A 27,969-nucleotide genomic window follows, 5' to 3' on the forward strand; every position below is an offset into this window, starting at 1 on the left:
CCTCCTTGACACAGTTTCAGTGCTACAGACACCAACAAATCATATTGAGGTTCAATACCTTATATCACTGTAAATAGAATACTTTGGTATTTATTGGACAAAACAAGCATCGCAGTAAGCATGATGTGTATTTTTCACTGTTTTTTTTCACATTTTATTGTCAAATCAAAGAATTGATTAATAAAAAAACAACCAACAGATTTTCATTAGAACGTAAAGGTCATTAGTTGCAGCCCTAGTCATATGGACAAATGATTACTTTTCTTTGTTTTCACACTCCACACACACTTTCCTGTAGAACAATACATCTGTCATCTGACTGTCTGGAGCACATCCATCTCCAGCGCATACTGTGGAAGTGTTTACATTAAGCAAATGCTCCATACTCCCAAGACAGCGGCAGGAATTGTTTTCTCTAAGCACAGCTCGCTTTGCTCCCCAGTGAACTAGCTTTGGCTTGTTGTTCTTCCTGCCCTTCCTGGTGTTCAGTTCCACTTACTTTATTTTATTTTTTTTATACCTGTCAACCCATCAACTGCATGAACCGAATTCTTCACCAGAGAGGAAATAATGTATCATAAAACAGGATACTGGGGAAGGCTGTAACTCCCCTTTGACATCTAGTGCTCATTGAGCATTCACATTCTCTCTCAAGCTTATCCGGGATCGACGGATGGACATGCATAAAGGAAGAGAAACTAAACTCAAAAGGTAGTTTTGGTGTGCAAATTTCTCTTCAAAGACACTCAATGATACGTGTCCTGATTTTATTGTTTACTTTTTGACTCAGTTACTGTTTTTGTCTGGGAGAGTATGGTATCATTTCTCTTTTCCTTTGCCAACATCTTCAGCGTGCTAGAGAGTGTGCTAATGCTAAGCAGAGATTTATACTAGTCCAGATCCCTGCCAGGGGAGCTAGAGCGAGCCGGGTTCATCACTGCAGGACACATGGATCCGGTGCCAGGCTCTGTAGAGAAGCATTGTGCTACTTTGCATATTTCACCACCATCTCAAATGGGCCGGTGGGCTGGAGCTTCCAAATCGAAGCTCCAGCTGTGAGCTCAGGGTGGACAGAGGGACAGGGAGAGTAGAACGCATATCACAGCGTGAGAACGATCAGCCCTGCCAAGCAAGAGGGCCGCAAAGGCCAGAATGACACACTTTGAACAGATGACAGGCACCTGAGTGGTGGCCAACTGGGATCCACCAGAGGGAGGGATGATCTCATTCAGGAAGGGAGTACAGTACTGTGGTGCCCTGCTCCCATTCTTCTGGGAATTTAGAGCAGACAAATGACATGGTAAGGAACACGGTCTTGTCTGGTTCAGTGGGAATAGCAGAGCACAAACAAGCACAACACGGATTAGGATTTGTGTTTTGGAAGAATAATAATTAAATGGCATGCAGGGCTTCATCCTCTTTGCATGATGAATCCATTAATAATCCCTTACAAAGGGGCTCTGTTGACTTTGACCGAATGCAACGCTTTGGCTCCAGCCCTTATATATCTTTGTTTTACTGATTCTTAATCTTAATCGCATGATCTTAAAGGTACATTTCACACAACACCACCTTATTGCGTCAAGTATTATTTTGACGAAAATACTGTCACACAAGTAAAATCATTTGATTTATTGGTAAAGGACACACAAAGACAGTATGAACGTTTTAGCTTCAAACATTATTCAGTGTGCTATAAGAGTGGTTCATTATAAGATATTTTCACAGGTTTGGACAATGTTCCTAGTGGTTATGATAAGAAAGTCATTCCTGGGATCTAGGTACATAAGGGAATTGTGAAGACAATCCAGCAGGTTGTAAATAAACAGTGTAGACTGTTGAGTTATAATTTTACTGTTTGCATTTGCTGCTTATTTCTTTCCCAAAGTTTGGCTGAATTGGAGATTTGTTTGAATCCTGACTGCTTGGGTTTCTTGCTCTGTCATACTGACATTTAATGCTGCCATGTTCCTATATCTATGCAATTAACCTGTTGAGTACAATGTTATCAAAGGTTCTCACAAAACCAGAATTGTAAACTTTGATGCAATGCTAGTATTAAACAAAAATTACTCGATAATTGTTTTGATGCCAAGGCAAAATAAAAAAAAAGATCCTTAGCACATTAAATAGGATAATTATTTTCTCTTAACAACCAAAAGTGACTGAACACATAAACACACCAACACACATTTCTTTCTCCGTTGTTTCTTCTGTACAGCCTTGGCTTGCATTTTTGATATAGTTCCAGTACTTTCATACTTTTTTGGATGTGGATATTTTTGACAACCTTGATTTTATCATAAGCAACAGCAGCAATGATGAGAGCCACAAAACTAACACCTGAGCTCTGATACAGTCATCACTTAACTACTACATCTGCCAAAACATCATTAATAGAGAAAAACAAACTTTTGGTTGTGCATTAAGTGAATCAGACAGCATGTAGACCTCTGATAAACCCTCCTGACCTCTGATAAACCAAAAGGCCTGGTTCAGACTGCCAACCCAAATTGTTTTTTTGGCTTATCCAGATTGTATCCAGATTGATTTCAGACAGCCTGGCCGCAAAAAAAGCAAAACAAAAAGCACATTAAACCAATTGGATTTCTACAGATGCTTCTCAGTCCCGATGCTCTGACGGCTCAAATCGGACTTGAAGTTATGTTTTTCACTAAAACAAACATGGTTAATATGAACCCATTTAGTGAGTGCAGACCTTCTCTTTTGCGATGAGTAATGTGTTCTTGACCATCATATCACTGTCTTTAATGAACATTGCGTCCTAATCTTAGCAGTACATGATTGGACAATAGTTATTCTTGGCATCTACTGTACTGTTACAGTGCTCGTCTTCTTCTCATCTGTTCATCAGCACCTTATATTTCCTCATCAACCTTCTCTCCCTGCTTAGCCTCCACTCATACCTTCTTACTTCACAGTCACGGACCTCCAGCTCACTGCATAGTTGGAGCTTTGGTGCTGACGCACCGACTGACGTTACCCTAGAGATGAATGCACAACAGCTGTGCTCATCCGGCGACGGACCTCTGATGAACTGCCAGTCATGCCCTTTGTTCTTTCTGTACTGTGAACATTAGCTAGTGAGTCATTCAACATATCTGCGCCTCTCATTTGTTCTGTGATTTAAGAATACGACTTTTTCGGTTGATTCTCGAAACTGCAGTTCAGAAACATAATGCCACGCAGTCTTTCTCTCTGAGTCACTCTTACTGTTTATTTATGACTAAATGAGTAAGCCCTTTTTCATTGGTGTACCGGTCCGTACCCAGGTGTGTGGCCTTTTCACACTCTTAAAAAAAAAGTGCCAGCACTGCAGAGCTCAGTTCACTTTTCAGCACTTTACTAAGATATTTTATCTTGGAAGAATGTTGTGTAAAAGCTTTGACTGCATTTTCACATCTGTCTAGTATGAAATTAGTGCCCAAGACATTAAGATGAAAAGTCCTTTGCTGTTCTTGCACAGGTCAACACATTTAAATAGACCGGAGTCTGTGAGTAGATTCAAACAAAGGTAAAATCAGACAAAAAAAGAAACTGTTAAAAGTTACATTTCATAAAGCAGGATGTAAAATGTTTTGAGGTATACAACAAAACTGTCTGAGATAGCACTCTGAGTTTTTATGAATAAAGCTGGATTAAAATGTTTTTATACAAATATGTACAGATATGTGCACAAAGGTATTAATTTTGTGAGACTTTAACTGTTGAAATACCACAGTACTGTACGCTCTGATAGATAAGGATGTCCCAAACTGATCCAGGCTTCTCTATTTTTTTATCGATCGGATTTCTCCATTTAGGGTCCTTTATGTTCTCTGAGTATTTTAACAAAAAATGTAATTCAAGCAGTTTCTATAAATGATATGTTAGCAAAGTTGTAGTACATACAAATCTTTTTGGATAGAATTTCTTACAGTAAATCTGAGTCCTTTGTCTAGTGTAACTGGTTTTGAGCAGCAGACTGGTTGTGACTCGGATGATTGAGTGTCATCTCAACCATCTCGCACATGTCAAGGTCACATCTGCTCCTGGTGTTCCCCGACTGTGGCCATCAGCCTTCAGTGAGTCAGCAGAATGTGGCATTAAGCGCACACAGCCATTACCTGAAGTGTTGTCTGTAAACACCTCCATACCGTTCCTTATACAATGCAAAAACTGCACTGAGCATATATTTGGCCCGCTGTGGGTCATGGAGCCATAATTGAATTCAACCTCTTTGCATTGATTAGCATCAGGCCTTCTCTCAAGCAAAGATCTCTTTCTCTCTCTAAATGAATGTACATATACCTTGCTCTTTATTACAGAAAAGGAAAGGATACTTCATGCCTCAGTTATTGGCTCAAAGCAGCAAGTGTGAAGTATGTAGGTGGCTAGATGCATTATATATTTCCTGTCCTACCATGTTCTGTGTTTGTTTCCTAATTAGAGAAATAAGCCTCTGTACAACAGAGAATTTCTTTATGCTTACAAGCTGTACAATATAGGTTGTAATCAGCATCACATTCCTATTGCAGCTATGTGTTGGTGTACGCATACCGGAGCAACTAATAAAGGGAGCAGGGGGCCTTGTGCTTATACAGTAGCACTGCATATGCATTTATGTCTTCATGCAGAATCTTCTCTCCTTTTTTAATTCCGTTCAGTGAAGCTCGCAAAGAAATTGTGCCTGAAAAACACGTTGGCATTGCCAAGCATATTTTTACACGGAATTAAATACAATCGATGACTATAAATAATGGTAGCAGTGCAAAGAATATAACAAGCAGTAACTAAACAGAAGGAAATTTATGTGCATTTTATAAAGAAGAAAGAAAAATGCCTCGCATTAAAAAGATGCTGAGACCGATGATATGTTTCATACAGATAAATATTCTTCTATTAGTTCAGTCACATCAACAGATTCACCAAGGAGCATTAAAATAAGCTCTTTTAGGATTCATATGAGGATCTTTTCCAACAGGTAATTATGTAAGATCATTCATTCATTCATTCTTCTTCAACCGCTTGTCCCTGTCGGGGTCGCGGGGTGCTGAAGCCGCCCACATTGGGCGTGAGGCAGGGTACACCCCGGACAGGATGCCAGTCAATCGCAGAGCACATAGAGACGAACAGAGACGAACACAGACAGACAATCATTCACACCTACGGGCAATTTAGAGTCACCAATGAACCTAACACATGCATGTCTTTGGACTGTGGGAGGAAACCGGAGAACCCGGAGAAAACCCACGCAGACACGGGGAGAACATGCAAACTCCACACAGAAGGGCCCTAGTCAGGATACGAACCAGGGACCTTCTCGCTGTGAGGCGACAGTGCTACCCACCACATTCACCTCTTTTTTCTTATTTAATTGGTATATTATTTTAGGATACTGAGCCAATCTCCTCATGTTTCCACCTTTTTAATGTTAATGACAAAAATTTGACACTCCTTCTCTCTCTCTTTCTCTCTCTGTCTCTCAGAGACTCAGAAGGCCGTAAGCTCTGTAAAAAAGTGAAGGTGGATCCGAGCTCCAAACGTGGAGGAGCGGAGCTGCTGCATTACAAGTGAGTAACCAGAAAATCAGCAGGCTGTCAGACTTTTTTTTCCACACCTCGGTGCTTTCTGGAAAGTAATACAGCGTTTGCGGGTTAAGAAGCGTGTTGTTCGACTTTTACTCCTGGTATTGTGAGCACCGTGCCTGTGTCTTGCAGAGACGGGACGTTCCACACAGAGTACAGCAGGCCTGCCACCTTCAAGGTGAGTGCTCCACTGAAATCCTGCATTCTTTACACGAGCCTTCAACTCGAGTGCAGCACAGGTCTCTCTGTGTCTGTCTAGCATTTACTAATGGCTCTTAACTGTCAGTATGGATTATTTGGGCATTCATACCATAAACCACTTTCCAGCCATATTATACTACTTTCCTGAGCAGCCCAGTGTTCCTGCATCCATTTAATGTGTTAACTTAGGTAGATAAGAGCAACTTCAATCTGCCTGTTTTATTAAGTTTGTGGAGGAATAACTTAGGGCAATATATAAATGTGATTTCCCGGACTCATATTGCTATTGTAATTTAAGATCTGATTAGTTTCTAAAAATGATCTCCATGCCTGTCTTTATCGTCCATGTAGATTTGATTTGAGAAGAGTCAGATACAGTTTTGTGGTTGGTTTGATATTAAGGTTATCTGTGGGTTTATGAAGAGAAGCCCAGTCCTAAGTAGAAAATACCAGTGTAGGTCACACCTAGTTGAATATTAATTAAAGCACCTTTAACCATTATTTTGTATAATACCAATGTAATGAATGACCTTGAAAACAATTCGACAGTGTGAAAGAGGTACCTCCTTGTTGTCAACCCACAGAGAATTATTAGAATATGTGCCTCTCACCGCAGCTTAAGTCTTTAGCTGTCCAGCTCATAACTTTACTGTTTTGATTATTCTCACTGCTCTCATAGTGTCATTTTAGGCCGCAACAGGCAGAAAAACTCCTAAAAACCCACTGTGCACTACCCGATCAGCACCAAACATCAGACAGACGGCATTAATGATTATTTGGTGAACACAGTGAACTATTTAACAGCTAAGGAGCCGGATATGTTCCTCACGGTTTGGTATCCATCAATCAAAACTAACTAGAGAGTGATTATTGGACTTACATGGTCATAATGACGAACTGCTGGGGAGTCACGTCCGACAAGGTTTTGATGCTTGATTTCAGCCTCTAATGATACAGTTCACACTCACTGATGCCTAAGGGGATTTTTTTTTTTTTAAATACTATTTTATCGAGCAGTGTGTTGCATCTTTAGTTATATGTCATGATCTCACAGATGTTTGTCACCCGCTTGAATGTTTGCCTGGGGGGAAATCAACATGTGAACCCAGTATTTTTACAGACTGTCCACTGTCCTTCCATGCCGTAGGCTAGGGTAACAGACTTAACATTATAAGAGGACGTCCAAGAGGGGGCTAACACAGCGTGCCACCTCTTTCTCTGTCAAGCTGTCTTTGATCAAAACATAGAGACACTGATATTCAGAGAGCATGTAAATCACATCACAGCTTGGTTTCTGTATGTTGTTTGGCAAACTAACAGAATTGGTCTAACTCAACTTTAATCAACTACTTACATTTGCAGGCCACAGTTGTTATTTAAGCCAGAATAATCAATGGTCACCAACTAAAACTTTCCTCTCTTTTACCGGACAAAAATCACAGATTATGCGATCTGAAATGCTTGAAAATCAAATATATACATGTGAAATAAAATAATTTTAGATTTAGGACTGACTTCTTCTGTTGGTTTCATCTGAGCTTATGAGAAACCCGTCATCAGGAAATCTGTGAGCTATAACGCCTATTGTTTTTGACTTTTATGATTGTATTATTCTGCTTGCTGGTGTTTGACATATATTTCTTTCCCTGTCAGACGGAAATGCATTTGAAACAATAAAACACCAAGTAATTCTGATAAAACATCATAATCATTAAATATTCCATGCATGTCCACACTGCCATTGTTTTAGCACTGCTGAATGAAATATTCCCTGCTGTTGCCTCTGCAGACATATGGTTCATTATATTTACAGGGAGCTTTACCAAGCCCATTACTAGACACTTAAAGGTATTGAAATGGCTTTGACACCTCTTAGATGGACGAACATGTTGGTCTATATGAGCTTCCATCTGGCACGGCCTACAGCGTTGCCTGCACTAAATTTAGGAGTGACTTCTGCGGCGCTCAACTAAATCATCACCAGTCACTCTGTTGTTCACAGGATCATTGTCTGCCATCGACAAGTTGTTACATGATCCAAGTGTTGTTCAGACTCCGATTAATCATTCTGACTTTTTCTCCCCATTCAGTCGATTGTAGCATTTTTGAAAGACCCATCAGGACCCCCACTGTGGGAGGAGAACCCTGAGGCAAAAGACGTCGTCCACATAGAGGCAGAGAAAGTAAGTAGCAACTTAGAGCGCACTCACACTGTCCGCCCGTCTGCGCCTTGGGCTTTAGGGTCCTTGTCCCCCCCTCCAGGCCCGTTTGTACTCACACTACCTGGGCCTCACGCAAATGCTTCTTGCCTGCCCATACGTCATCACGCTGTAACACGTCACGCGCATTGATTGACGTCATCGCGATGCGTCACTTTGTTTACAAATCTTTCCGTAGACCTCAGAGTTTTTGTGCGTCTTGTCGACTGTTTTTGAATAATTTCATCGACCAAATCTGCAGTAAACACTCCACCTCCGCATCACACCAATGTGAACGTTTCGCCGCCATTGTTGTTGTTGTTAAATGTCTGTGCATGGTCCTTTTTTTTTTTTTTCTTTCTTTCTTCTATGTCCGAACAGGCGCACATAAAATGACATCAGAGACGCCGTAGGCTTGTACACGTTCGCATGCTCGTGCTCTTACATGTGAAAAACATGCTTTACAAAAGCCCACCTCTTTCAAACGGGCTGTGGACGGCCAGCTGGCCGCAGCTAGGCGCAGAGCGGTTGCACTCACACTGGTCAAACGAACTAGGCTTTACCCGTAAAAACCTGTTTGGGCACAGTACGGAAGGACAGTGTAAGTGCGCCCTTAAACAACCTTTTTTGAGCTTTGGATATAATTATAAAGAAGCTTTTGCTGCACTGTTACAGAACATTCATGTCGATGTTCCGTCACTGTGATTACAAGACAGCGAGAAAGCAGTAAACATAATGCTTTGGCCCACCTCTCCTGTCTTGTTAAGGGTTTGTTCAGCTTTTGAAGTTGACACAGCAGCTTGTCCACCTCTGCAACATAAAACCCCAAACATAAAAACAACATATCAGGGCTCTATCATCAGAGAGCTGCTCTGCTCTTCTTTAAAAAAAAAAAACATTCACAGACAGCTGTCATCCAGCCATGTGAGATGCCATTTTTATCCAGACCCTCCAGCACATCACCCACGGCCAGACAACCTGAGACACTCACAGATACACAACATTTTGACAGCCCTTTAGTTTAATGAACAGCAGTTCTCCCTGTTTTCACCTGCTCATCCACTCACTCATACCTGGAGGCTTGTTGAATGTGTCAACAAAATACTGTGCTGAATATGGTTCTTCTTAGGAAGTAGCTGAGCTCATGAAGGCGGTGATGAAGAGGAGAAACTGATATGGGGGTTAATCTACCTGCTGTCAAAAGAAGAAAGTCTTTTCCCCTTTCTTTGCTGATGTGATGACTTTGTGTAGTATACACAATCTTGTTAATTGCTGAAAAAGCAAAGATGATGGTGTGCTAAGGTTTTTTTTTAGAGCTCTTTATGCTTCACAGAGATACTTTGGGGAAATATGTCAGAGGAAACAAGCTGTTGAAGTCATCACTGACAACAAGCTTTAGTCATTAGGGAGGTTTTTCTTGAACCGTACCTTTTTTTTTGTTAATAAATAATAAAACTTTTTAATCATCTTCATGCTCCGTCTCTTACACTCTTTTGAAGGACTTCAGGAAGCTTTTGAAGAAAGAGGAGAGGCCGGTCCTCTTGATGTTCTACGCTCCCTGTGAGTCCTTTTTCATTATCACAGTGTTCAGCTCTCACAACAGAGACAAGTGGTGCTCTCCTCGCTAGACTGCTCCTACATATTATTACAGGGTTCGCACAAAGTCTTGAAAGTTTGGAAATGTGTTCTCTCTTATATTTTCAAGGTTAGGAATATGCTTCAAGTCAAATTTACTCCGCGGAAATGCTTAATTTTCAACATGTTTTATTTAGTGTTTTATCTACACAATCACTAATGTAAACCAAAAATCTAAAATGTGATGATAAAAGCAATGGTTTTGGTACTTTGAAAGTGCTTAAAAGTGATTGAATTTTACTTTAAAAAGCTGCACAAACCCTGTTATTACCAGAAGACAGTGTTCCTGGAGAACTGCCACAGCTATTTTTGTCCAAAAAAATTAAAACTTACCAAATAAGTTGCTTCATTTAAAGAGGGAGCATATGATATGTAGACTACATCAATAGACTGGGTCATACTTGGTGATACTCCACTGTCACAATCAATACTGTGTTTAGTCTAAGACACTTTCTCACCAACTGTATTTTATTTTATGGTATTATATATCTATTTCATTACTGATTCATCTCAGTTTTGTTTTTCCATTCATTGTTTAGTCTGTAATATATCAGAAAATAGTTAAAATTGCCCGTCACCTGTTACCCGAAATTTGTGTTGTTTTGTTCCACCAACAATCCGAACAGAAATATGCTGAATTTGCAGTAAAATCAAACGGGAAAAAAGTGCAGACAATGAGTGTTTAGGCGTTTACACAATAAATGACAAACAATGAATCAATTAGCAAAATTGTTGACCGCTGTTGATTTGCCAAATGATTAACCTACTGATGGCTACAATACCAAATTAAAAATAAAAGAGTGTTTAGTCGGCGAGGAGTTAATTGTTCTCCTATTGTCTCTCAATTGTAAAGCCTTTATATTGGATGTTCAGTGTGTTATTAGTCAGTGGTTTTCAGTACATCCTTCACAGCAAATATCACAGCAAGCTGCTATTGATAAAAAAACAACAATTCCCCCGGCAGATGAAGGGAATTGTTTTGACAGTTGTATTGATGCCGTCAGAAAGATGGTTCCCATCAAGTTCTCTGTAATAACTTCCATTGTTGTGTTTTGTATTTTTGTTGCAGGGTGCGGCGTTTGTAAGAGGATGCAGCCCGTCTTTCAGCAAGCAGCCACCGAGACCAAGGGAAAATATGTAAGTCTGCTGAACCCCCCCCCCACACACACACACACACACACACACATACTTCGTCCACTGTTTTGTTCTATTAACTGATCTCTGATCTGCGGCCGCCTGTCTCTGACGTTATAAAAATTAGATGAGATGTGTCGGCAGTGAATGTCTGTCTGGATGTTTAGCTTTGCAATCTGCAGGAGTACAGTCTGTAATTCCAGCCTAAATGAAAGGGTTTCTTGGTTGTATTTCCTGCAAAACACCTCACAAGTGGAATAACTCAGCAACATTTGCACTGTGGGGTTTCATTCAGCGGGGATATAACCCAGGCGGCAATTCAGAAGCCCTGATCCCCGCTCTGCTGGACTCGATTTATACTTAATCTGTAGTTTTGCATTTTTTTAATGAATTTATTGCTTTACATTGTTGTACAGGTATGTCAGGGACTGTATTAAATGTGTTTCTTATTGGTTTTTAGCTGGCACCTGCGGCCACAATTAAGGGCTAATGTCCTCTCAGCTGAAGATTACAACCTCTGTATGGATTAAATGTCAGTTTAGCCTGACAGTCTTTGTGTTTTCCTCCACCCTTTTGCCTTCCCTCCTGTTTTCATTCCACTTTCTTCTCCTCCGTGGTCTCTTGGGTCCCCTAAAGACCCATGTTGTCAGTTTGCAGACAAGCAGTACTACAATAGCACGCAGTGTGGGGAGGGTAGAGGGGGAGTTGGGGGGGGTGCTCTCTTCTCAGCTGTTGTAGTGTTTAACGGAGCTGGATCTACGCTCAAAACAAACACTTTATGTTGATAAAACACTTCTCCTCAAGCACCAGAAGAAGAAGAATCTGAGGGAGAAGGTCTTTCAGAATGAGAGTGGAGAGAGACGGCTCTCTTAGGAGGCAGTAAAGTGGAGTAGCATATTGTGTTAGCTGCACACAAGGCCGGAGCTGAATGACAAGACAATTAACGGCATGTTTGTTTGATTATCAAGCATGCTTTTGAAGTAGTGAACATTTAAGCCTCTTAAGAGTGTGTGTGTGTGTGTGTGTGTGTGTGTGTGTGTGTGTGTGTGTGTGTGTGTGTGTGTGTGTGTGTGTGTGTGTGTGTGTGTGTGTGTGTGTGTGTGTGTGTGTGTGTGTGTGTGTGTGTGTGTGTGTGTGTGTGTGTGTGTGTGTGTGTGTGTGTGTGTGTGTGTGTGTGTGTGTGTGTGTGTGTGTGTGTGTGTGTGTGTGTGTGTGTGTGTGTGTGTGTGTGTGTGTGTGTGTGTGTGTGTGTGTGTGTGTGTGTGCTCTTGGCATTGCAGCACTGTGCTCTGTCATCAAGGTGGGGCTGCTTAGGTCCAGATGTCTGTGTACGTACTCACGTTTGACATATTGTGTGTGGCCCTTGTATTGCAAGAGACTAATGGTGCTGCTGAGACGTGAAAGTTTGAATGCTGAATATGTGGTCAGCCAAGTTGTACAACACATTCCTCACTTTGTGTCGTAGACATGTGAAGGCGTAAAGTCAGTGTCTGAGGTGTTGCATCTACTCGGCCTGAAATAGCTGAAATATCTCACAGATCCATGTAGGGAGTTGTTTTGATCGTATCATTTCTGTGTTTTGGGTTTATTCAGTATTACCTCAATAACAATTTTGATCCCTCCTACATAACAGGGATATTGTTGAAGAATACTGTCGGAATCGGTAGAGAAGGCATAGAGAACTCGCCATGACTTACAGACAATGTTGTAGAATACTTCCCTCAGAGGAAATCTGGGAATTTGTAGGTGTTGCTCAAAAAAATGTTATATTTACCTTCTAGCTGTGGTTCAGGCAGGCTCCATGATATGAGTAAAATATGTAATTGCAATTATTTTGACTGATATTTTGATCATTTTTGTAAGCCAGGACATCTCTGCAGCACCTCAATACGGTGCTTAATTCATGATGATATTTTGACAAACCCTTTGCTTTTAAGTAATATTGCTATTATTGTGTATTGATTATACCTCATCAACATTTATTGATTGTGCAGTCTCTTTTCATATTTGGCGTAATCTTTTTATTGTGGAGCCTTCTGATTGTGACTAACCTGTTTGGATGTTTCATGTCCGGCCTCTTTCTTGTCTCTCTGCCTCCCATTTTCTTCACCTGCCTGACATCCCACGCCTCACTTTCCCCTTTATTTATCTTTTTTTTTTTTTTTATAGATTCTGGCGGGGATGAATGTGCACCCGGCTGAGTTTGACGGCCTCAAGCAGGAGTACAACGTCAAAGGCTACCCGACCTTCTGCTACTTTGAGTGAGTCGAGTCCTCTCATCCGTCTCATTTAAGGCTCAGCCCTTACTTCCAAGGCGGAGAACATCAGAGCAGGGCCACTTCAAACAGAAAGTGCAGTCCAAGCCTCTTTACACTAACAGACATGATGGTGGCAGACTTGAGGTGCAGAACTTTCTTCTACCCGGTGTAAAGGAGAAAGTTTCTGAGAAGCTTTGGGATCCTCTGGTATTCTCTTTGAAAAAGTAAACACCCACGGGGGGGGGGGGCAATGATATGGGATGCAGCTTGGTGCCACTGTCAGGGAGTAAGGACACATGGGGGTTGCTGTGTACTTGGCTATGGAGTAGAGCTAGAATGATTAGTCAATGAATGGATACATTGATGGACAAAGAAATTAGTGGCCACAATTTTGATAGATTTATTGATGAATTCATTTGTCAAACATTCCCTTGTTTGTGCTTCCTAGTGTAAGATAATATAAGCTTTATTGATCCCACACCAGGGAAATTCACTTCCTTTCTAATGTGAAAGTAAACTCAATATCTTGAGGCTTTTCAGGTTCGATCGGACAAGATAAGCTATTAGGACTGGCAGGTTTTAATTTCTAAACCGCTGTCATTTGTTGTGGTAGCAGTTTTTGTATTGGAATTAAATGTTTCAATTGGCGGGCATTTTGACTGGAAACTGCACGGTTAAAATCATTTTAGGGGCTTTGTTGGTCTTCATGTACCAAAGCAACGGTACAATATGATTAGGGAATAGTTTAAAGGTTCATCAGACTTGATTTGATTGGTCAAGACACGGCCCTTGTCTGGTATTAACATATTGCTCAGAGCCAAAACTTAAGCAAAGTTTAACTTTTTTGCTGCACAACCCTGTGTTTTTCTACCACAGCCCTCTCCTTCAGGAACCACACTGTGCTAAAGCAGCTGCCCCACTGAAAAGATTGGAGGGGCTGCATGTTTTCATGCAGTGCTGTTGTCTGCCCGAAGACTCCAAAACGAGCCAGCGTCTTTAATTATTAATATGCCAGATAATAAAGGGTTTTAATATACTTCGCCAAAGTTTCTTCATGTTCACCTCAAGGCCACGTGTGACATTGATGAAGCACTTTGCCTCCAAGTTTCTATTTAGTGTGTGAAAGAAACATATGCTGTTGGTAATCTGAGCATTTCATTTTACTGCTGAGCCCTAGTGTCTAAATATGCAAACAGACTTGCATAAACTCAAAGCTTGTAGCCTCTTCCACTGTTGGGGCTGAGATTGTGACTGATGAGAGTGTTTGGTAATGCAGACCCCCCAGCCTGAGCAGCCCTGCACCATCCTCATATTTACAGTGTTGTTAACTGCATTCTGGTGCTTCGTAGCTCCCGCTCTGTTCTCCTCTTCTCATTCCTCCTGCACCAGCTTTATCATCCCCATTTCCACATTAAACACTCTCTCATTCAGTCTGGCCTTTTAATTAGACGGGGACTGATTAAGTGCCTCTGTGGTTAGTCCGTGTGCGTGGGTGTGTGTGTGCAGGTACACGTCCGCGCACTCATGTATGGCTGAGCCAGAGCTAGTCCGTTAGCCGGGAGCACATTAGTGTCAGCGCAGTGGTAGCTAACGACCATCAGAGCCCATTGGCTTCAGTAATGAGACCCTCACTGATAAACAGTAGCTAATCACTGTAGGGTAAATCGGCATCAACACTGCTGGAGTTATCTCGCCTTTGCACCCGCTGTAAGACCAAGTGTTCAAGGTCTTTTACCTTTTGAGTCCTGCAGATTAAGAGGGCTTACTACCCTATACAGCAGCCCATCTCAACTTTATATTAGTAACAAACAAAAGAGAAACTCTTTCAGCTACTTTGTCCTTGCTGTGTTCTTTACCCAAGAAAAACCCAGACTGTTGAGAAAATAACCTTCATTTTACATTTCCTTAACTTGAGTTTTACATGGTTTCAGTTTATTTTAAAGCAGCACAGATAAAGCAAGCAAATATAGAGTTAAGTTCATAAATTTCACTGATTGAATTCCAAGCAGCTGCTCTCCACCGCAGTCGTCAGTCCACTTAAAATGCAAGTTTTGAGCAAATCCGCTGTGTGTAATCGTGTATCACCTTTAATGGTGTCCACTCTGTATCTCAGGGGCTGTAACTGCGGTCGTCACAACCTTCAGTGTTTGCAAAGTCTGACTGCCCAGAGCCAGTTATTATTGACACTGATCCCTTCGCTTTCCAGCCTTCATTTAATCACAGCGAATAACAGCGTAGATAACTTGTTCCTGTGAAAAAATTCTGCTTAAGTTGTGAATCTTTTCACACCGGGCAGCTGAGGAGATGTTTCAAGCTCATTTCAAATGCATTACGATGGGTCACCGAAGTTTCTTATATGCACTTTGAAGATAAACATACAAAATACAGTACACGACAGAGAAAAGAGTATCAATCAGCTCCTTTTGGCTTTGAGCTGTTCTCTTTCTCAAGTCACTTCACACATGCCGTGGATTACTTCTACCTGTACTACTAACTGTTTCTTCAGGGTATTTTCTGCAGGAAATGATGAGTAATCAATCTGCACTACCTTTGACTTGAGTTTAAGTTGCATCTCCTTAGCTTCAATCGTAAAAACCTGACTAAATCCTTGGTCAGATTCTCAGGCTTGCTTGTTTGTTTTGATCGTACTGAATAAAATCATCACTTCATTAAATTGACTCTAGATTTAATTTAGTCTTTTTTTATAAATTTTTTATTACCACCTTATTACAGGCAATGAGTGTATACTGTAATACTCAGAAGACATATCTTAGGTAAGGTGTTTACTCTCAAGTATATAATAATATAAACATTTTCAGAAATATAAACAGTAAAGTAAGGTTTTACAAACGTTGTTTTCTATCAAATGACAGATATCATACTGGCTGTGGTTTTAAAGCTCTTTGAACAGTATCAAGCAATATTTATATCCAATGCTGACAGATGGTTTGGAGATCATGTTCTTCTTGTGCTCTGCTGTCTTTTAGGAAGGGGAAGTTCCTTTACCACTATGAAAACTATGGAGCCACAGCCAAGGATATAGCGGACTGGATGAAGAAGTGAGTATGGTCCTTATCGCTTCAGCCCCTGAAGATGCATTTAGGCTTGTCAAAGTGCAGACTTCACTATGTTTGTGTCCACAGCTGTTTCAGCCCAGAGAAAGAACCGAGCTTCCCAACTACATTCTTTCCTTCTTCCTTCTAAGTAAATGTCTTGCATCACCCTTTCCTTCTACTGTGGTTTTAATCACACTTTTTCTTCTCTCCCCTCACCCCTGACTCACCTTGCCAAGGTGCCATCAATCTACACCTGCTCTGTTCTTGTCTCATTTTTCTTTCTCACCTTGCATCACACTCTCTGCCCATAACCCACGTCTCCCGCCCTGCCACAGCTTGCGTCCTTTACCCCTCCCATGTTCCTTTTCCATTTGTGTGAAGGGCCTGGCTGAAAACCCATGACTGTCCACAAGGTCGCAACCAGAGTGCACAGGCAGGTTTTTCTCACAGCTATCACAGGAAACGGAGCGAGACAGGCAGAGGATGTATTCTAGCTACGCTCTCTTTAACCCAGAGGCACAACTCCCTCCCCGGTCCTAAGCTTTTACTGCTCTGCTTATTCAGAGCACAGCAGAATAATTTAGAAGTTGTTGCCAGGCTCGCAATCAGGCAATCAAGTTGAAAGAATTGTTGCCATGTTTTAAATTGAGGGATAATCCTGAGTATAATTACACCTAATTTCAGTGGGGAAAAGGTGATTGATAGAGACAGAGGTTAAACAGAGTTTAACAAACAAACATTTTGTCTGTTTTGTCCCCTTCTCTCTGACAAAATACTAAAATAATTATATAAGGATGGACTGTTATAAACATGCTCCATATGGTAAAAAGGTAAAAGCCTCGTTCCATTTATGATCAGTTTGTCATGTCAGGGCCTTTTTTTATCTGGAGATAAGGAAGAGAGTTTTTGCATTACGGTGTTAAAAGGTTCTTTAGAAAGGTCTAATTTGAGTTCATTTTGGGACATTGTTCTCTTTTTTAATTCAATTCAATTCAATTTTATTTACAGTGCCAAATCATAACAAAAGTTATCTCAGGACACTTTACAGAGTAGGTATAGACCACACTCTATGACTTATTTATGATTTACATAGACCCAACAATTCCCCCGTAGAGTACAGTGGCCACGAAAACCTTCCCTATAACAGACAGGAACATCAGACAGACCCAGCTCTGTGGAGGACGGACGTCTGTCTGCACCGGTTGGGGAGGAAGAAAGGGAGAGAGAAATAGAGAAAATACAGACGGATGGACAGAGAGAGGCAAGGACAGACAGACACACTTCCAGAGATGCAAGCAACCACAAAAGTAACAGTGACTACAGTTATAGCTGAAGTAATGTGAATATGACTTACAAGTTATGGCAGTTAATACAGCAGACCAGCAAGAAACAGGCACAGCTTGAGTGACAAAACATGGCAATGACAATAAAAATTATGGTGGTAAATATGGAGTTGAATTAGTAACATGAATTGATGATACAGACAGACAGGATAAAAACTCAGTATCAGGAACAGCAGACTAGGCCTATAGCAGCATCATTAAGCATGACAAAATCAGCTTAGGCCCCGTACATGCAGGCTCTCAGAGAAATTGAATGGCAATAACAACATAGTTAAGGACTCGTAAGCCCGAGCTGCAAGCTTTATCCATAAGGACAGTTTTAAGTTTACTCTTAAATATGGGGACAGTGTCTGCCTCCTGAATAAAACTTGGGAGTTCGTTCCAGAGGAGAGGAGCTTGGTAGCTGAAGGCTCTGCCTCCCAGTCTGCTTTTGGAGACTCTAGGAACGACAAGTAGCCCTGCATTCTCAGAGCGCAGCGATCTAGTCGGGTAATACGGTACTATGAGCTCTTTAAGATACGACGGAGCCTGAGCAATACGAGCTTTGTAGGTAAGGAGAAGGATTTTAAATTCTATTCTGGATTTTACAGGCAGCCAGTGCAAAGAAGCTAATACAGGAGAAATATGTTCTCTTCGATTTGTTATAGGTAGTACACGAGCTGCAGCATTTTGGACCAACTGGAGACTCTTAACAGACTTATTGGAGCAGCCTGATAATAAGGAGTTGCAGTAGTCTAACAGCCTATAAGTAACAAATGCATGGACTAGTTTTTCTGCATCTTTCTGAGACACAATGTTCCTAATTTTCGTAATATTACGCAGGTGAAAATATGCAGTCCTTGTCGTTAGTTTGATGTGCGAATCGAAGGACATATCCTGTTCAAAAATAACACCCAGATTTCTTACTGTGGTGCTGGAGGACAACACAACATCATCCAGAGTAACAATGTCTTTAGCTATTGAGTTGCGGAGGCCTTCGGGGCCAAGTACAATAACTTCAGTTTTATCTGAGTTTAACATCAGAAAATTGCAGGTCATCCAGCTTTTTTGTAGCACTCCATCAGATTTTTTTATCTCCTCTGCTTCGTTTATCGTCCCTACTTTGCCTCCCAAGTTTTGATGAAGTTTCTGTTTTGTTCAGATTCAGCTGTCTCAGTTTCTTCTTCTTCTCTCATTCCCCCGTCAAGTTTCTCCCCTTTTCACAATTTCATAACCGTAAGAATTGTAAAAGCCAAGATAACTAGTATCCTGATTCGTGTGTGTCTCCACTTGTGAGTCAGGTAACAAGTGTGTTTGAGAGTGAAGCCACTCACCTGAAAGTGCTGTAGAAATGTCACAGGGAACTGACATTCCAGCCTTATATCTGCCGAAAAAGTGCCTTAAATCATCATTGTGGGAGCATTTTTGATATCTACAAAATGACCAGGGAGTTGTTGTAGAAAATGGAGGTCCAATTTGCCAAATGTGCCTTAAAAAAGTGACTGCAAAGGGGCCCAGCTCTGAATATGTTCCAACATCTTTGAGATAGTCATCCACCCCTTAAAAAAAAAAAGAAATGTAACTAGCTAATGTACGCTGCTGCGCGGTAAATGGGACATGTTACTGTTTGAGTTCTGAAGCTAAAAGGGATATTTTGTAGTTTTCTGAATGTAGCTACAGTTCTATGAGTACACGCGGATCCCTTTATTTTCCATATAAAGTAGGCTAGGCTTACATGTCGGATATGCTGGACCAAAAGAATGTATGACAAAACAAAGCTGGTTTAATTCAAAATGGTTGCACGTCTTTTTGCTTCCATGGTGTCAAAATACAAATTCCCTAATTAATAATTATCGATGACACAGTCATTTTGATATCAAAATCTCTTATCGTAACATCCCTACTCTCTAGTTACTCTTCTAGCTTTTGAAATAGTGAAGTCCCTTGCTTTTGTACATTTCCCATCAAAGCATCACCTTGATACCAGTCTTGACTTAATTACTCTTAGAGTTCAGTTTTAAAGGATTAAGTGGGCCCAGGACAGAACTGCAACGTATGCTGCAGAAGAGCCATCAAATATATCTTCTGATGAGGCCTGAATGTTGCTTCAGTCCACGATAAACCCTAATCCTGAGCATTTTATGTATCAGAGAGAGATGGCATTCCTGATAAAAGACGAGTCTGGAGGAGATGCAGCACCCCAGTTGCACAAATCTAATGTTTCTTTTCAAGATACCCAGTCTCATCAGCATATTGGCTCAGGCCAGAGTGTGTGATGCTGAGAAAAGATTGCGGAAGGAGTGAGTGAGTGTGTGTGTCTTTTTAAATGGCGTGCGTGCTCTTGTTTATATCTGTGTCCACTCATTCTTGGCATTGCAGCACTGTGCTCTGTCATCAAGGTGGGGCTGCTTCGGTCCAGATGTGTGTGTGTGTGTATGTACGCACATTTGACATATTGGGTGGAGATTGGGCTACAGCTGTGTCTGATTTTTGCTCCATACAGATTACACATCAGCTGGAATGCCTCTGCTTTTTAAATGCCCCTCACCTCTCATGCCCTTGCTTGTCTCTCCTTCCTGTTTCAGTCCTCAGCCCCCCCAGCCAAAGACCCCCGAGGTGCCGTGGTCGGAGTCAGACTCTGCGGTCTTCCACCTGACCGATGAGTCCTTTGACAGCTTCCTGGAGGAACATCCTGCAGCCCTAATCATGTTCTATGCCCCCTGTGAGTAGAAAAACAAGTTGAAAAAGAGCAGGGCTGTAACCAATGATTACTTTCATAATCAATCAGTAATTTGATTCTTACGATGACGTAAAATAGTAAAAAATAACATCACAAGCAGCCAGAAATGATCTTTAAAATAGCTGTTTTTCTTTTCCAACTATATAGCATGGATGAATAAGATATAGCAATCAACAGATACACAGCACAGCACATACCTTGTAGTGGGATCCATTCATTGTTAGTCTAGGTCTTTAAATGGAGTATTGACAATAAGAAATACATCAGAAAAGTACTTTCACTTGTGAAATATGTGCAGCAGCGTGTCAGAGGTGCTTCGCATTCTTTCCTGCCGTGTAAAACATTGTCTTGAAGATTCTCTCGTGCAGAACTGTTCAAATAACATCACTGTTTCACTGTCATGCTCAGAATTTACAGTCAGACACTGGAAATGAAAAACAACCCCAAAGACAGGCTGGCTGCATTAATGTTAGCTTTTTGTGTCACACGATCACACACACACAGGCTCATCCTCACAGCAGAATACTTCATTGTTGCCATATGGTCCACATAAGCCTCCTTGTCATTTTTATTCACGCACCACACTGTTGTTGCACAGAACTTTGTAGGCATGCCAGATTTTGTCAGTGGGTTGGATTTTTTTTTCTTCTTCCAGTACCAGATTGCTTTGCTTTGGTCCAGCCAGCCTGCATGTGAGTGAGCTTTCCAAAGGAGAGTTGTCATGATGATAAATGTGACCCTTAGCTTTAAAATCATGCAAATACATTCACCCTATTGAGGGTCCAACAGATACAGGAGACTATCTAAAAAGCGTTGAACCCTATTTTTCGTTCATTTTTTCTCTCTCTCAGCTTTTACTTTTTTTTTTTAACTTTTACTTCTGACATCACCTCCTCATCCTTTCTCATCTTTACCTGCCCTACAATGATTCATTGTATTCAAACTTTCATCACAAACACTACTGCAGAGTTTTCATACTTCCAGGTTGCCGGGAGCACTGCACTCCACCCAGAGGGCAAACACTCTCCAGCTGTTAAAGTGATAGAAAAAGAGACTGCAGTGGGACCTGCTACATCTGTTATCTCCAAAACTCAAAATGATATTGCGCTAATATTTAAAATAATCTCTGCCAGATGGCAAAAAACAATGTCATTACGTGTGGTTTCTGTAAATACCGCTGAATCAAAAGAGCCAAATGACATAATTTCATTTGTCAGGTCAGTCTGATTGGAATGTAAAAACAACCATTACGCAAGACATCCAGAGAGGGATAGACTGAGATGCTGCATGCAACTGCTTGGACTAGCTGTTTGTCAGAAAGTCATTACTCTGTGTACCGTTTCCTTTTATTGCACATAATTAAATACGTATATATACAACATGTAAGCCTGGCAGCTTTGGAGTTGTCGGAATTGACCTTTGGTAGAGGTAGGCTGTTTCCCCTGCTTGTGTTGAGCTCAGATGAAGCTGATATTGATCTTCTCATCTAACATTTATTAAGACATTTTGGAAAATGTTTTACTGACATTTGGCCACTTGCTCACAGGTGTTATTGACATCAAAATCATTCCAAGTCATTTAGGTGGGTCAAGTGTGTGTTTATCCTTTAGCATGTTGCACAGATACAAATGCACACATGCACACAGGCAAATGCATGGAACATGAAATGCATTAATAGGAGGTAATTATTATCCACAATCTAAAGACTGAATGTAAGTTATCCAGATTTGATACTATTATGGGTTTAATTCAGTGTTGCAAAAACAACAAAATGACAGCAGGTTTTGGGTTTTTAGGGCAGAAGAACTGTGCCAATACTGATGGATGGATATGTAGTTATTCCATCACACTATAACGTTGTTGGTTAATGCAAATCATCCTCACTATCATATATGCATATATGACTTCAATAAACAACAGTGGATTCATTCTTTTGTCTAAATGGTAATAAAATCCTTACTGTACTATCCTCGCTGTGTCAAAACAAAAGCACAAAAATAGTTTGCTGTTTGACTTTGCTAAATTTCTAATAAATAAAACAAACCCAACCGAGAGGTAAGGTTTAGATAAATTACTAGTAGCAAAAGACTATAGTTATAACACTTTACATTTTTTGATTGTCACACAGGCTTTGCTAGGTATTCAGAACACATGACTGAATAACTCACGATACATTTTTTCCCACCATTTTTATCCTAATATGCAGAAAAATGTATGAGTGGACGTGTGTTTGTACAGTGCAGGAGGCAGAATAGTCCTCTGCGTCCTTATGCCGTGTCATAGCTTCACAGACGCCTGCCCCGCACTTGACTCACCCTGCGGACAGCAACCAGTCACCCACACTCAAATCAAGGGCAGTCAGCTAAAATAAACTGCATCAGATCTCACACACAAACACACACATCTATCAAACATATATTTTACTCCATGGCAGAAACATTTATTGCACACAATTACACGGCACATCTCTCTCTCTCTGTGTGTCTCACGCACACACGCCTTGCTGCTTCAGTGCAGTTTCTTAATGGCCCTGCTGTCAGAGTGAGATTAATGGTCTCACAACCACCACCATCAGCTTGCATTTCTGTCCACCTCTCAGTGCAGCTTTTCTCACCGTCCCCTGAACAGCTCTCAGCGGGGGTTGTTTGCGTGTAGCTCCTTACGGCAGCAAAATCTCAGACCTCTGAACGCTCTTCTGTTTCCCAGGGTGAGCCTGATTATCTCCCCGGATCAAAACAAAAGTTTCGCTCTGACATTATTGTTTGAAGAAGGCACAGTAAAATATTGAATACAGCAGATATGACTGTAAATGGCAGTGTTTGATCCCTAAATGTTTGTGTTCTGGGTTCATCAGGTGAACCAGGAAAATGATAATGTCTGAGTTTAACATCTCACCTGACTTGCCACTTAGCAAGAAGCCACAGGAAGCAGCTTGCTGCTGCAGTGGACCCAGAGAGGACGACTTCACAGCACACTAACATCTAATATTTGCTGATGAAACCCACCAGCCTTTTTCCTCTTTAGCATGTATCAGGTTTTTATAACAGCTACAGCAGTGCGTGTTCAGTTTGTCCGTTCTCTTGACTCTGAGCACTTCTCCTCTATAGTCTGAATCAGCAATATTTCAATGTGTTTCTATAAGCCTTCCGTACACACACACACACACACACACACACACACACACACACACACACACACGCTGACCATGCCCCTCATGCACCACTTGTTTTGAATGCGGAGCACAGGACGGACATTTGGTTTTCTCTCTTACTCATCAGTTTGAAGGGTCAGACAAAGTCCTTTTAGTCACTCTGTTTCTCCGGTAAGCCTCAACACAATCTGGTAATCACACACTACAGTGACTCATTTGAAAGAGAAGCAGCTTTTTTTTTCCCTCCACAAGGTATATCGCGCTTGATTTATAGCCTGTGCCGGCTCTGCATTATATATTGAAGAAAGGCATTCCTGAACTGTTTTGACAAGGGCAATTTACCAATTTTGGAAATATACCAAGAAATGTACCAAGTTTGTTTCACGCATCTGTGCACAGCGGCGCTACAAGCACATGAAACACACCGCTCATCCCTTGATCAAACAGCATATTCATTACATCTTAAGACAAAACGTCTTGTACATTGTGTGAGACAAATATTGTGTCACCTCATTTTCGATCTAAAAATAAAAATGTTTGCCAGTGTGCTCACTGCTCATGAAATATTTAACACATCAAAGAGGGAGTTTAGTCATGCCCTGAGCGCAAACTGATTTCTTAAAAAGAACAGTCGCAAACACTTATGCACACAGACACACCACTACCTCTGGAGTTATACGGAGCAAAAACACCAGTAATGCTGTCCTGATTATGATGGTGAAGTTATGTCATGTAATGGGATTCATTCTCTTTTATTTTTAAAAGCCACAGCCTTGCTGTGCATTTCTGCTGGGAGATCATTTTATATATCAATTTTTGTTTTAAACATATAGAGTGATTAATGCTGTGCATAATAAAGGAACACAGTTGGAACATCAATTTGATATATTGATTTTCACTGTATATTGATACAGTGAAAATATTCCTATGGATTAACATGTTGCCTTAAAATTGGGTCATGATTCTGCAGGGTATTTTTGCCAAAACAATATTGACAATAATATAAAATACAAAAAAAAAAATGGCAGCGTTAATGTCACCAACATACAGTAGAAGCGCGTCTGCGGTCCGAGGCATCGTTGTCTGCTGCTGTGTCCTCCTTTGTCCATTTCTGGAAGTGCTGTTTTTAACAAGCCGAGTTTGAAGCTATTCTTTTTAATTATCACCATTTATAAAACAAACCAAAAAAACATAACAGAAATGAGTCTGCCTTTTCTGTAGTATGAGTAGCAAATGATTTGGTTGTGCTAGGTTGTGTCAAAGTAGTTTGTCTCTTTGGTTGTTTGTTTGTTATTACCCTGTTTTTCTGTCTTCTTCCGATACACTGCTTCTGTATCATCGTGGTTTGTTTCAGTGTGTTTCTTTTAGGTCAGATTATAAACCATGTTCACACTACCAAAGTCACTACATTTCTTTTGAAACTAATTTCTCCACAGTAAAGTTAATAAAGTTATTTGTTTAAGACAGAAACCTTCTGAGTACCTTTGCAGAGTCGGTACACAAATCCACACAAAAATTCACTATATCAGCTGCCACATCGGTAATCAGTTAACATTTCCTCTATAAAATCTGCAGTATCATCTCAAAAATTGGTCAGTCCCTAACTTTAACACATAATAATGTAAATGTCATGATGATAATGTCACTCATTTAAAATTGTCATTAACATTGTGATATGTCAAACCCCTACTCAATCCTATCACCCAGCTCTACCCACACCTCCACCTGTTTGTTTCCCCCTTTTCTCTCTCTCCTCCTTTGTCCTCTTGTTGCTCTTTATTTCACTACTGTACTCATCAGTCACTCACACCCAGCTCTAAATCTCACTCAGTTTGCCTCCAACGTGCTTACTCAGCCACAAACGCACACCCATGCCCGAGAGTGAGGCATGTAGTAAGTAATCAGACATGACTTGACTCTGCTTGTAAACGTGAGAGACTCTTGTCTTCTCATTTACAGTTTCACCCTCGGCATGCCAGCAGTAAACCCACTTACAAACCAGGATGAAACACTAAAACACCAGTGAATTAAAGCTGTTAACACTTTGATTCAACTTGACAGCTCATGGACATAATGTTGTGCAAAGATTGCACCATTAAAGCGCTAAGCGTTGGTTTTATGGGAGTCATTTGTTCTGTAATATACAGCTATTTCACGTTTATATTTATATGTTCTGCAAGATGATGGTGATTCCTTCATCTGTCTCATTTGCTCTGACTTATATGACCGCTGTAGACAGGAGGCTGAGATTTAGGGATGGGAATCGAGTTGAGAACCGGTAACAAATTGGAATCGTTAACTGTAATCGTATGCCCCTGAGCTCAACAACTCTTTTTTATCAATGATGGCATGTTTTTCTGAAAGTTGCACATTGCAAAATGAAGACGTCAAACTCATGTGTCTACACTGCTGGAAACTTGTATGAAGATTCAGTCATGCGGGAGAGGAGGAAACGGTCCAAAGCGTCCAGTTATAACAACATTAGTGCCATACATGTAGGCAGGCGCGGCACATTTTCTTCTAACCTAAATAAAAATGAATGCTGTACAAATATTCTCTCATTTCATCTATAGAGAATTGAAACAGAATCAGACTCATCAGTTCCCATCCCCAAAGAGATGAATTTGTATTGATATATCATGTTCTAAGTACATACATGTTTTATAACGTGTATTTCTGACCCTCACTTAATTCAACTTCTAAAGGTTTTTCTGTGTTTGTGGTCGTAGTTTCTAAGTATACTGAATACTGAATTTATGTTTGCAGTCTAAAATGTGCCATGATGTGTATGTAGTTTCATATTTACTGTACTTGTTTGATCGTAAACGAAAATATATCTTGCCTCAGTACCTCAATACATGTTTTCCAGTGATGTTTTCTAGTGTTGAGTTTTTAATAAAAACTGAAGAAAAAAAAAAGACTTTGAGATATTAGTAACTGTATCTGTTTTTGGGCTCTCAAGTATCAGAAAAAACGTCATCAGTCTGGCTCTAATGTATGATTTGAATCTTTTAGGGTGTGGACACTGCAAGAAGATGAAGCCAGAGTATGATGAAGCTGCTGAAATACTTAACAAGGGCTTAGACGTAAGTTCCATGACCTTTTGCTTGTGTTTACATTCAGCATGCATGTCTACAGGATTGCTGTGTTTTGGTTCACTTTTCATTTCTCACACTGTCGGACATACAGAAGTACACGGGTGTAACAGCATCTCATAATAATCCTTCTTCTTGGCATGAAGGCATTTGGCTGATGCAGTCGACATGCTGGTCGGTCTGTCGTGCAGGCCCATCTCTCGATGTGTTTTTGATTAGTCGGGTGTGTTTCTCCCCTCTCCTCCCCGCCATTCCATCCCCTGTGGTAATGTAACACTCCCCAGCCATGGGTAGAGCCTATAAAACTCCGGCCTGGTGACTGTAGCAATTATCTCATCCATGAGCGTCCCCTTGGCCCGATGCTTGGACCTTCTTCTTGTGGCTCTCTGCCCAGCACTGGAGGTCAATGGAAAAAGCCTGGCCATTATCTAATATGGATGGACTAGAGCCTCTTTCACCCTGAGCCCTTAAGACCAAGCATATCATTTATTATACTCCTCCCTCTCGGATAAAGTCACTAATGCAGCACTTTTACAGTATCTACACAAACAGTGCATGCTCATTTGTGAAGGCTGGACTTGGATTGCTTCTAAAGTAGTTGATGTTAGTTGGTGTCATGTAACATATCTAAGAGACCTTTGTTGGTCTAATTGGGCAGATCATGCTATAGTTATTATTTTAAGGCTTGGCTATTGTTATTTTTTCACAGAGCCCGGGGGTGTTGGCAGCAGTGGATTCTACAGTGCACAAGGCTGTGGGGGATCGATTCAAGATCTCCGGTTTCCCAACTGTTAAGTATTTCGAGAAAGGTGAGGACAAGTACACGCTGCCACACCTCCGAAGCAAAGAAAAAATCATCGAGTTCCTGCACAAGTGAGTCACACTCTTGAACAGCTCGATCACTTCTTAACTTCAGACGCTGCATGTGCAGAGATAACAGGCTTGGACACAGACTTTAACTCATGTGCATTGCAGTAAATGAGTCCTGAGTTGAGCAGTTTTAGCTGCGTCCTCCCAGTGTAATAGATTCATCTTTAGAAAGGGTCACTGTGAAACGTAATGGACCTGCGATGACATCAGTTTAGCTGATGCAATTAAAGACTCCATAAAGGCAAAGTCTGCAACCACAGGTCAACAGACTATAATTTTATATAAGGCTGAAATAAAATCTCACTCATTAAGTGTTATATTATGTAATTTGTATCCACACATTATCATTTTTCTTCTTCTGAAACAGGAAGTTAAATAATAAATACGCCATATCTCTATTTACGATGTAAATCAGTGTTTTTCCCTCCTTGTAGTATACATAATAAATACTGCTGTGCTCTCTTTCATGTCTGCAGTCCCCAGGCACCTCCTCCACCAGAGCAGTCTTGGGAGGACAAGCCCTCCAGCGTCAGCCATCTTGGATCGGAGGATTTCCGAGAGGCTCTAAAGAAGAAAAAACACGCTCTGGTCATGTTCTACGCTCCCTGTAAGACCCCTTAAAGGCTATTCTATCATTGATAATAGATCATTTTCTCATTTGTTTGATTGTGAGTCCTTTGCCTTTCGATCAAATATTTGGTGTGTGTGAAATTGTTGCAAG

General features: G+C 40.9%; 1 protein-coding gene across 1 annotated transcript in view; it reads left to right on the top strand.

Moving 5' to 3' along the window:
- Nucleotides 1-27,969, top strand: part of pdia5 (protein disulfide isomerase family A, member 5) — a 58,478-nt gene that overhangs the window by 14,339 nt on the left and 16,170 nt on the right. The window contains exons 4-14 of the mRNA XM_083921002.1: nt 5,490-5,573; nt 5,721-5,766; nt 7,880-7,972; nt 9,487-9,547; nt 10,692-10,759; nt 12,926-13,017; nt 16,002-16,073; nt 19,978-20,114; nt 26,299-26,369; nt 27,088-27,251; nt 27,725-27,855. Of these exons, the coding sequence (XP_083777128.1) occupies nt 5,490-5,573; nt 5,721-5,766; nt 7,880-7,972; nt 9,487-9,547; nt 10,692-10,759; nt 12,926-13,017; nt 16,002-16,073; nt 19,978-20,114; nt 26,299-26,369; nt 27,088-27,251; nt 27,725-27,855 (1,019 nt within the window). The remainder of the gene's footprint in view (nt 1-5,489; nt 5,574-5,720; nt 5,767-7,879; nt 7,973-9,486; nt 9,548-10,691; nt 10,760-12,925; nt 13,018-16,001; nt 16,074-19,977; nt 20,115-26,298; nt 26,370-27,087; nt 27,252-27,724; nt 27,856-27,969) is intronic.

This window comes from Echiichthys vipera, assembly GCF_963691815.1.
Source record: "Echiichthys vipera genome assembly, chromosome: 10".
Lineage (NCBI taxonomy): Eukaryota > Metazoa > Chordata > Actinopteri > Perciformes > Trachinidae > Echiichthys > Echiichthys vipera.